Source organism: Falco rusticolus, chromosome 10 (genome assembly GCF_015220075.1).
Source record: "Falco rusticolus isolate bFalRus1 chromosome 10, bFalRus1.pri, whole genome shotgun sequence".
NCBI lineage: Eukaryota > Metazoa > Chordata > Aves > Falconiformes > Falconidae > Falco > Falco rusticolus.
Window position 1 is genome coordinate 23,085,223 of NC_051196.1, and position 11,737 is coordinate 23,096,959.

Below are 11,737 nucleotides of genomic sequence, written 5' to 3' on the forward strand. Positions count from 1 at the left end.
TTCTGCTTTTTGGCTCTGATTTTGTGACTTGGTAGGCATGTACTGAATTTGAAAAATGTGGTCAGTCCTGTTACTCTCAGAGGAGCTGCTCAGCTACCTGAAGTTAAGCAGGTTTGTATTGCCCAGGTACCTATGGCTGTAATTAAAATGTAAAATAATTTCCTCCATTTCAGTTTCGTGAGACTGTTCTATTCTGTTTATGGTACATCCTCAGTTTGGTTAATTCCTGCTAGTCCCCTTCACATCCCTGTGAATACTAAAAAGAGGCTAAAATTAAATACTTGAAAACATCAGAAAAGCTTTGAGAATATTTAAAAGCCATCCTAGTGTTTTATGGCGCTACCCTTTCTCAGTTAAAGATCCTTCCATTTTTTGGTGATTTTTTCCCCCCTCTTTTTTTTTTTTTTTTTTTTTTTTGCTAGCTGTGCTTATGCTATCTTCCTGACAAGCTCCCAAAAGAAACCAGTCAGCCAAGCAGATAAGGAAACAGATGTAGAGTGCAAAGGTCAAATAAATACAGACAGCTCTGGAAAAAGGCTTTGCAAAATGATGGGGAGCTGAATAAGTGAAAAATAAGGGTTTTTTTTGGAATGGGATCTCAAAGGGGAAACCCTTTTCTGCAGAGGAAAAAAAACACCTTAGCCTCCAAAAAATGTCTTAATGAATTCAGGGCAGTAAAAGAGAAAAAATAATAACTTGCATTTTGGTAAATGTGAAGCCCTGCCAGACCTATGGACTCGCTGCTGGAGCACACACAGCCTCTGCAGCCATGCAAAACTGTGCCTTGGGCATTTAGTCTCTGATTTTCTCATCATTTTATGGCCTCTGCCATGTAAAGAATGATATGGAAATGCTCCAACCTAGGAAAGCATTTAACGAACTGCAGTAAGTAGCACTTACATTTACCAGTCTAGCTGGCTGCTGACCTGGGATTGTTGCTTTACTCCCCATTTCTGAGTAATTTAAGTTATTTCTAGTTTATTAGGAAAGAGACAAGTCTTTAATTAAAATGCAGTTAATTCTAGCTTCATTAGCCTGGATCGTATTTCACTGTTCCTCTTATCATAGGCAGAGATGGGACTTGCGCTTATTTCATTTAAAATGCAAAATGCCACCAGGTGGTCGCTCTCCGGTACAGACAGTGACTTATGCCACAGCGTTTGTCACGGACGGCCGCAAAACCCTGACCCAGATCCATCCTAATGACTCCATCAGCCCAACCTACCATCCCAAATGGGACTGGTGACAAAGGGCATCGCTAAATGCCTGGCTCTCTCTGTCCTTGCGGCGTGGCTGTGTACCCTGGCACTGCTGATCCCTCCTCGTGATGCACAGCTCACAGCCCTAGCTCCCCTCTCCCTGTGTGGGAGGGATGCAGGGCTGGTCTCAGGTCTGCTCCCACTGAACCACCGTGCTTGATGGCTCCCATGTCATTTCGTCATGGCAATAAAAATTAATGAGCAATATAGCTCTCATCCCTCAATTATTGAATTATGGCTGCATTCTGAAATGGTGAAGCGTGTGTCTGGGCTGCTAAACCCACGCTAAAGGAAGAGTAATGCCGCAGAGGTAAAATGAAAGGGAGATTAAACCCACCTATGTTTGCTATTTAAATCCTATTGAACATCAGTTATGATCATCCTGATAAAGACAGGGCAGCATTCAAACAGATGCTGAACATGGTTCCTCTGGTGCATCTCTAGATGAGATTACAAGGAAGCTATTGTTGTTCCTTGGCCACAGCAGCTGAAATCTAAATCTCAGCAAGTGCAGCTCAGAGGGTGAATGTGTACTGGCACTGGGTGTCAGGGTAGGGGGTTTGTTTTCAAAGAATCAGGCAACACAGAAAGAGAGGTTCCTGAAAACAGTAACCACGCACAGCCTGCAACCAGGCATCTAGCAGCGGATTTCGTATTCAAACGCAGGGAGGGAAATCTAATCAGGACTTGCTAATTTTCATGAAGTCTAACACTTGGGATTCACTTCAGACTCACATTTTCCTGGAATAATTCAACACAAACACTTTAGTCTCATCAAACAACAGAAAAGTCAAGTGTCCATGTATAAATATACAATTTGCCTTCCTCTTGTGGTCACCGCAACCTTTCCTCTCCTGCGGTTTGCCCTGCTGGCCTCTGCCCCCAGGACCTGTCAGCTGTTCCACTTTGCATACTGATGGTTCTTCACAGGAAAGCAAACAAATGCTTGCTTAAAGCAAGCCCACTTCACAAGCAGATTTTATTTGAACCCGAATCCAAGCTCATCTCCATTGTCATGTACCTCTGTTATTTCCCCCCTCACCATTGCTTTTCCATTTCTTCTTCCTATGCAGTTCTCCTTCCTCAGCAACATCATTCAAAACTACATAGAATTCAGACACTGCTGCTTTTGTATTTGTATCTGCTGTGATACCTTATCTCAGCTAGATCTCTATTTAACATCTGGTTTTCCCTGGGCTGGCAGATGTATTCTTTGAGCTGTAAATATTGCAAAGCAGGGATGCAGAAATCTTCCTGCCCTATGAATTTGACTGAGGTCCTTTTCTAATATCTCACTGAACATCTGAAGTCTCCCTTTCCTCCAAGAACCTCCAGAGCTGCTTTTGGCTAAGATCAAGCAGAAAGCGCTCTTTGGATTCACTCCCTAGCTGTGTTTCCATCTCATGCAGTGGCCGGTAGGATGTCTGGCCGGGCAGGCAGCTTTTGCAGACAGGTCTGCAGATGGTCCCAGACCACTGCACCTTTGCCTGCTGGTGTCCAGCCCAGACCACAGCAGGCTGGGTGCCATGTGGGACCTTTTCTTCACCACCGGCTCTGACAAAGCTGGTGCCTGGTATTTTAACTGATGATGTGGTCTGGCAGGATTTGTACTTTGGTTTCCTGGAACTGGAAGCTCAAGGCATTAAAAGTCTGTGCAATTAAACCACTGCTGACCAGTGGGATTTGGGGTTGCTGTTGTGGCTCTCATGTTGATTGAAATACCTGATTGCTAATGGTTGTATCCTGATGTGCTGGGCCAATGCAGGTGCTGACCGCAGGACCAGAGACCACCTCAAGCCAAGGCCCTACCCAGCCTTCTCCTGTTGGGAAGCAGCAGTGTGGTGATGGTGGTGGCCTCGGTCAGGATCAAAGTGCTGATGATGGTTTCCAACACTAACTACAGTCTCTCTTTGCTGCTAGGTCAACCAGAGGACCCACCCCAGGGACAGATTAGTGCCACAGTCATGTTTCTCTGGGGAGATGGGGACTAAACAGAAATGGGACGTGACCTGCAAAGCTGAGCATCGAGCTGGGGAGAGTGTGGTGATGTCTCTCCAGAGGTGCAGGGTCTTTAGCCTGACTGTGACCCCTTTCAGGAAATGGGAAGCCCCCCCCTCCTTGCCCCGTTGTGTCGCCCTGAAGCACAGGTCTCAATGTCCTGCAGAGCCCAGCAGCCCCATGGCAGAGGCTCCACTGCAAAACCTTGTTTTGCTCATGACCACCACAGTGAAATAAATTGGCTGGCCTTGTGGCTCTGTCCCTAAGCCCAGGCAATGCCTGTGTCCCCAGCTACCTTACACCATCCCTGGAACTGCCCCAGCATCGGGGAGCCCACAAGCTCCCACCAGCTGCAGAGTCCCTGCCTGCACCCGCCTGGCCGTGCACCGTGGTCCTGCATGCGTCAGCGGTAATGAGCCCTGTGCTGGGAAACCCCAGGGGCTGCAGCGGTGATATTTTGGGGAGAAACACACGGGGAAAGCAGAGCTGTGCGTGGCCAGCTGGGGACATTTGGGCTGGTGGGAGGACCAGGGTGAGGCAGTGACCTGCTGAGCCGATTGCCACCATCAGTGCTTGCCCAGGCTGGGACACAGAGTGGAGGAGCTGTGCACATTTGCACACACATGTGCAGGGACGGACGGGTGCGTGGCTTGGGAAGCCCCTTTGATTCCTCAAGCAAAGGCCTAAGTGCATGGTCCTTTTCATCACATAGCAGGTAAAAAACCGAAGCAGCTGAGATGTATCTTAACCAGGGAGAGATTTGGAGGTGGGGGGAGAAAGAAATTAATGGTAAGTGTGAAGGATGCTTTGAAAAAGAGTAAAACATGCTGCCAGGCTTCCCTCTGAGAACAAGTCTGATCTCTTTCTTTTTATTTCTTTTGGTGCTGTGTTATTCCTCCGTGGCTAGGAGGCTGCAGGCGTTTCAATTCTTTTCTTCAAGTCCTTGTTTCAAAAAGGGCCCAAAATATGTTTTCTTCTAAGACGCAGCAAATGGGAAGCGCATAATGCAGCTGTCTCTAAGCTTCTCTTCTCCTGTCTCGGGGAGAAAGGAATTCACCAAGCCCTAGAGCCTGACTCACTCGCTGTGTGAGCATGAATTAACCAGGAATGTTCGAGAATTATTCCTGAATAATTCATGAACCTGAATTAATCATGCATTTTCATGAATTATTCATGAATAACTCATGGAAATGCAAGGTTTATTCATGCTCCAAAAAACCCAAGGCTTTTTCTCTTCTCTTCTGCTCTCTCTCCCTGTAAGAAACAGACCTGAAACAAGCTAAGGAAAAAAAAATAGTATCTGTATATAGAAAAATAACAGGAATAATAATGCTGAAACAAAACAACCAGGGAAAAAGAAAGCCAAGGGTCTTTTTTTCTTTGCAGTGGGGACGGCAGGTGGGAGCTTTCTAAGCCAGACAAAGGAGACCTGACAAGGAACTGTGGTGAAGGGACAAGCCCGAGGCAAAGAAGTGTCCGGTCGCCTCCTCTCCTGGAGCAGGCAGCTGAGAGCTGGATAGACAGGAGACATTTTGCAAGACTCAACACCTGGAGGAGTGCTAACCAGGCAAGGACCGAGCTCTATTGCTATCAGGATTTTGATCTCTTTCTTTCTCTCTCTCTCTTTTTCTCTGTTTGTGTATTTGTGTAGTTTTGTTGCATTCATTAAGGTAAATGAGCAACTGGTAAGTGGGGCAGGAGGGAGCAGCAGCAGCTATGAAGATCAGTGATTTTTCTTTAAATGTTAGAGAAAGGAAAACCCCTTCAGAGAGCTTTTTGGGGCTGGGGTGGTTTGCTGTTTGGAATATGGAGCTTTTTACAACAGAGCTAAGTGTCTGGGAGGGTGAGATCTCAGATACGCATTTATCCCAGTTTCTTGGTCTGTAACCTTCCCTGGGCTCAGGAGAGGGCTGGGTGCAGCTGCCTGCTGCAAGAGCATCCACCAGCAGGGAAGGGGATGTGGGGAGCCCGGCAGTTACCACACAATTAATTTGCGTGTGGTGCTTCCTTACGAAAATAAACCTTGGAGTGTGTCTCGGCCAAGAGGAAAGGGTTGGAGTGAGCCAGCTGTGAGCCGGTGCCAGCAGGGCAGGCTGGCAGGTTTGGGGAAAGTTACGGTTCCTGCAAGGAGCTTTGCTGTAGCTGATGATGGGGGGTAGGGGGCCAGGGGGTTAAGGAAAAGGAGAAAGTTCTCCAGGGTGAACTGAACCTCCTCAGTGAGAGGAATCAAACCCAGGCTTGGCTTTAATGAGGGTGTGGAGGTAAAACAAAAGACTGCAATAAATTGGGTTCTAGCTGCCTTCTCTGCCATCTTGTCCCTGCTCCACCTCTCCCCTCCCTGCCCCAGCTCCCTCCCATCAGCTTTGGACACTGTGGCCATTCTCCACACAGTGCCCAGCACAAGGGCTCAGCCCCAGTCCCCAGAACCCTTCTGCCAAATCCTGCTGCAGAGCAGAGCAGGATGGTCTGGGGTGATGCTCTGCCAGGGCCCTTAGGAGCGCTGGCAGATGGTCTCTACTTAATTTTGTCCCCATTCATGACATGTTGGTTGAAACCTGGAATGAAGCCTTCCCTGAACCCAGCAGCCCGTGGCTCCTCAGCTTTCCCTGTGGCTCAGGAGGCTTTGAAAGTCAGCAGTACCCTGGCTGCTGTTCAGTCGCTGAGCTCTCCTATTTCTCCAGTGATTTAAGCCTGCAGCTCTAAGGGGAACACCAGGGTGTCCCAGTGGGCAGAGCAGTGGGCCGGGACCCGGGAGACCAGCTCTTTGCAGCTTTGCTACTTGGCTGCCTTAGATGTTTCTGTCACTGCTCTGTGCCTCAGTTTCCGCATGTGTGAAATGCAGGTAACTTGCTGCCCTCCTTATCAGAGCACTTTGACATTTACTGGGGAAAATAACTGTACAGGCAAAGGGATGATCATTTCCTGGAAGAACCCTGGGTCTTGAGTCTCTTCTCTGTACTGCCTTGATATCACGCAGGTACGATCCTGTGCTGTAGCAAATTACTGTAGACCCATTGAGGTCAGTTGAGCTGGGCTGGCTCCCGGGGGCGGAGGAACCAGCCTGTCTCTGCTCAGCGGCTCATCCAGGGTCTGCTCTGGGCACCCCACCTGAGAGCTGGTCCTGCCCGACCCCAGGGGGCACGTGTCCTGGCTGGAGCTGCAGTTCCTCTTCAAATTAAACTGGGGCACACTAAAGGCACGTGGGGCTGTCCCCAGGTCAGTCCCAGGACAACCTCCCAGGGAAGGGGTTTAGTATGGGGCAAGCACAGAAGGGGAGGAATGGGAGAGGAGAAACAACTGGTAGAAAAAGTGCAGGGACAAGTCTTTTATACCTGTAGGCTGCACTTGCTCAGGTAGAGCATCATTTGCTAATCCTCCCAACCATGGGAGAGCACAAAGCTGTGCTGTGATGCTCCCCTACCGTTCCCCCCATGCCAGGTGGGCAGCCCCCATGTCAGCCAAGATCTACGTCCTCATCAGCTGGCCCGACGGCAGCCGGGTGATCAACATCGAGAACATCAAGGAGCCCCGCAAGCCCTTCCACCTCTACACAGTGGGCGAGCAGGTGCTGGCCCGCTGCCCCGGCTTCAGTGGGCTCTACTGGGGCATGGTGGAAGGCATAAGTGGTGAGTGACACCTCTCTGTCCTGGGCTTTGCAATCTGGGGCTCCTCAGGAGCAACCTTTAGAGAAGGAGTTCAGGGCTGAAAAGTCCTCTCTCCCTGCAGAGCATAAAGATATTTTAGAGAAGAAGCTGCTGGAAGATAGACAGCTCCTGGAGAAGTTAAGTGAGTAAGGTCTTTTGAAGATTGCACCTTTCTGCTTCCATTGGGCTTTTGGGGGTGGGAGGATGCTGTACATTCTATTCCTGTCATAGATTTCACATTGCTACAAGGGCAAAAAGTGCTGAGTGGGAGGTGGGAGATACACAACATTGATACCCCTTGCACATCTTGAGTATCCCCTTTGCTTTCAGAAGAAGAACCGGCTGTCCATAGCATGATGCCACCCCAGCCAAAAAAATCCAGGAAAACCTTCCCAAAATGGACCCTGGGGAATGGATCCAGGAAATACCATGGTGACAGGACTTACCCTGCAAAACCGCTGCTGAGGGTGGCCGAGGCCAGCCTGCCCCATGATGCTGGCAACTCCTCCATCATCAAGGAGAGGAGTGCCCTGGGCAACGTGGCAGGAAGCCCCCGCTCCCTGGCAGGTTCCCCCCACCCAGCCAGCGCCTTCACACCTCCGTCCACGTTTGTCACCATGGCCATGGCAGGGACTTCCCAAGGTGAAGAGGACAGGGCTGGTCCAGCTACCAGAGGTAACCGTGGCTGTAAATCAGGACATTGGCTTTTAGCTCTCTCCTGCCTCATCCTGACCGGCAGGCTGGGATGGGGACTGCAGAGCTGCCGGGAGACCTCTGCTTGGCTCCAGGGCTCTGTGTGCTTTCTCCCAGGGCTACAAAGGCTAGAGATGAAATTTCCTGCTCCCTTCCACCTGGGAGATCTCCCACAGGAGGTCTGTCTAAAGGGAGATGCCTGTGAGACAGCGTATGCTATCTGCTTTACCAGGCACCAGCTCTGTCTCCTGGTTCTTTCCTCAAGAGCCAAAAAACAATCTAGCCTGTGAATAATTGTGAAACACCCAAAAGCCTTGTGTCTCAATTAGTCAAACCTTCTCAGATTTGACTATTTCCCTGCTTTTCCATCCACTATCACATCCATGAAATGCACTTATAAAAACATGCTGGTGTGTTATTTACCTGCTGACTGACAGCAGTGCCCAGAGACACATTGGCTATGCTTGCCTTGCCCACTATGTCTGTTGTGACGGGAACAGAAGGAGCCCTTGAGATACCACCTTTTTCTAATAACAAAATCCCTATTGTTCAGTCCTGGAAAGCATGTCTGGATCGCTCTGTTTATGCCAAGGGAGTAATATGTTGCTGTGCAATCTAGCAGGAGTGCTTAGATAATCTGTTCTGGAGACAGAGGGATTCAGGACCTTTTCAGCAGCTGGCTTGTTCAGCTTATCTCCCATCCCTGCCTGTAGATTATGTTGTCTTGCCAATGAAGAGGAAGTCAGATGGCATCTTGTCCCAGTGCCAGCAACACATCTGCCTGAACAGGTAACACTTGGAAGCATGGTGAGGACCCTGAACGTTTCACACGACGAATATTCATTTCATAGTGGAGGGTTTGTCCACTCTGTTTCCATGCCCTGGTGGTGCTCACTTGGAATAGATGTTAACGTAGAATTAAACCCAAAACACAAAAGGTAATGAGAGTTTGTGCGGGTGCAGAGCAAGAGGAAACAGCCTCAAGTTGCACCAGGGGAGGTTTAGGTTAGATATTAAGAAAAATTTCTTCACCAAAAGGGTGGCCAAACATTGGAACAGGCTGCCCAGGGAGGTGGTGGAGTCACCTGTTTAAAAAACAGGTGGATGCAGTGCTTAGGGACATGGTTTAGTCACGGAGTTGGCAGTCCTGGGTTAATGGTTGGACTTGATGATCTTAAAGGTCTTTTCCAACCTAAATGATTCCATGGTTCTGTGATTCTATACTGCAGAGCAGTTGGGTCCCTGGTGCTCTGGAGTCCTGATCCCTTGGTGGGTCAAACAGGAGGACCCCCATATCTGTGCACCAGGGCTTGCTCTGTGTGGAAAGGAGGGAGCACAGGAGGTTGACCACATGAAGACCCATTGACTTTTCCTCTCAATCCATGCTATTCTTGCTGCGAATGAAAACAGAATTGACTTTGTGTTGAATTTCAACCTTTGAATTACAGATCATTCTCCTCAGAAATGAATATGAATATGGACATGAAGCTTCTTGTGGCAGTGCTTTTTAGCTTGCTTGTTTCTTCCAGCTGTGAAGAGCGAAAGCTTGATGCTTTGCAAGAGACGGATGACTTTGAGAGAGTGCAGAAAAATTTTGGTCCTGGTGAAATGGAAAGGTAATTAGCAAGAGAAGGCATTTGTTCTTAACAGTATTTTCCTCCTCACTGCAAGAAAAAGCAGTGAGATGACAGCTGGGTGACAAAATGGTGCAATTTTAGAACCAAAACCAGCTGAATCTCTATGTAATCAGAGCCAGGTGTTTCTTCCTGATTGCAGGGCTTGGAGTTGGAGATGCAAGAAGGCTCTAAAACAGTGCAGAAACCACAAGGCTTTTGCCTATAACAATCAAAATGACATCTATCATGTTTGAACGTGGCTGTGTGGTGCTTGCTTTATTGTCCGTTACTTTTATGACAAGTATCTAGTGATGAAGTAGCTGCTGGGGATAGTTTTCCTGCAAAGAAATGGGTGCCAAAAAATCATGTTACAGTACTGGCATTGTCATTTCCTGCGTGTCTGTTGGTTCATGTCACACGTATGTGCCTCCCGGGACATGCAGAGCAGGACATATCTTTCCTTAAAACTGGAAAGAAAATTGAGCATCACAGTCTCCACGCATGCATGACAAGGTGGGGTTGAGGTTTAAATTCTGAACATTTCTGAGCTACTGAAAAGTCTGGACCATGTCATTTTTCTCTCCTGCCTTGCTCTTCACCCAGATGTAGCTGGATGGGCTGATGCTCTGGAGAGAAACTGTCCTGTCCCTGTTTGCAGGAGGCATGTAATCACTGCTTGGGTGGAAGTGCTACGTCCTTTAGCAATATCCACAGTGAGGCCATCATGTATTCTTCCCTTTACACCTGTAATTTTAATTTTTCAGGGCAGAGAAGATAGAGCAGCTGGAGAGGATGGTGTTGGACCTCCAACAGGATGTCCTCTCTCTGAAGAAGAAGGTGCAGAGGCTGGAATCCCTGTCCTTCCAGGAGGAGCCCCACCGGCAGCCATGCGAGGTGGTGGAGCTCTTCAATGGCTACACCAAGGAGCAGCTCAAAGAGACCATCCGGTTTGACCAGAAAATCAGCACTGCCTGCAAGACACTGCTCTACAAACTCTTCACGTCTGACTACATCCAGAGCCACTCCATCACGGGGCGGAGGGGCAACACTTTCCGAGAGGCGAAGCCCATGATGGATGAACGCTGCATCAAGATCATTAGGGTGCTGTTGAAGCAGAAGTTTGGAGATCACCTCAGTGACACAGTGATCACGGAGAAGATACAAAACGTGCAGAAAGCCCTGAGGCAGAAGTTTAAGACAGAATGTCTCTGATGTGTGGGGGACTTGGTGTCTCTTCCTACCATGCTCATCGGTGTACCTGAGCAGCCCTCCCAGAAAAGATGAGTCTGACCTACCGCTGTTCAGCTGATGGCCCCCGAGGAGCCAACCCCAGGGAACACAAGGCAGACCTTCCGCTGCCAAACCTCTGCCTGCATTCAGCGAGCGGGAAGCTTGCCCAGCTTGGCTGGGTTTTGCACATCTGCTAGCACTTTAGAAGTTCCTTTCTGTCCAGTCTGTGCAAACCTCACTGCAGGGTGCATCTAATGATCTCTGGGCCCTCTTTGATGGACATGCTCAAAAGCTTGAGGGGTCCTGTTGAGTCCAAGCAGGGGTCAGTAAGTCAGCTTTGTTCCACCGTGCAGTGGGTTAGGGAGAAAGGTTGGCTCTGGGGTAGGGAGTCCTGCTGCAGATGTGCTTTGCCACCCAGCACGGTTTCACTCTGCATGCCTGTGGTTGCCGCCTCCTGCCTGTGGGACAACATTTGCTCTCTTTGCTCCCAGTGAATGTGTTTTACAATTTCCTTCTATCACAGAAAGGCAGACTCATTAAAATGACACCATAAAACAGCCAGAGAAAGATAATTTCATTTTTTCCTCTATTTTAATGTAGCCGTATGGAAGAAGCATCTTCATTAACAAAAATCTGCTGAAAAGAGGGGAAGTGGTCACCCATGGAAATTAATTGACACTAATTTTCCTTTCAAAACCAGATTATTTCCATGGAGAAATACTGCAGGTTTTTATAACATAAGAGTGGGGGATGGAGGGTGAAACATGGCCTGCTGTAGCTACACCTTTCTTCAAATATCAGACATATTATGAACACAGTCACTATAATTTAAATACAGTATTTATATCCTAGTTGAGAAATTCCAGGTACAAACAGGGATTTTGCTGTGTGAGAGGCTATAGCAAAGAGCTAGAAAGATGTGTCTTTTCCTAAATAGTTCAGAGCTGGAGTATGGGTGGGTTGAAAGTGTTTTTAACATTAAAAGAATAAGATGCTGACACCAGTCCGCCTAAGAGAAGCGCTGCAAAATACCAAACGTTCCCTTTTAAAGAGACTTCTCAGGCAAGAAATTGCTTTTCTAAGTTCAATTTTTACATTATTCAGGAAAGGAAATGTAAGTTGTTTTGCGCTAATCAAAACATATAGTTTAATTAATATGTTTTCTTCTGTTGTTCGAAAGAAGAAAAAAGTGTTATTTTCAGGATTTTCCTGCCCCCTCTGACTTTTTTTCTAGTTGAAAACCAAAATCATTAAAGTAGGGTTAATGCTATGAAGCATTTTGATTTTGGTGGGGAGA

At 48.1% G+C, this 11,737-nt stretch overlaps 1 protein-coding gene across 1 annotated transcript; it reads left to right on the plus strand.

Moving 5' to 3' along the window:
* Positions 1-6,606: 6,606 nt before the first annotated feature.
* Positions 6,607-11,331, plus strand: LOC119154876. The gene is made up of 6 exons (XM_037402857.1): positions 6,607-6,883; positions 6,984-7,043; positions 7,232-7,576; positions 8,308-8,383; positions 9,124-9,210; positions 9,975-11,331. Exons 1-6 carry the CDS (start codon positions 6,667-6,669, stop codon positions 10,420-10,422), a joined length of 1,233 nt encoding a protein of 410 aa, XP_037258754.1. The 5' UTR covers positions 6,607-6,666; the 3' UTR covers positions 10,423-11,331.
* The last annotated feature ends 406 nt before the right edge of the window (positions 11,332-11,737 follow it).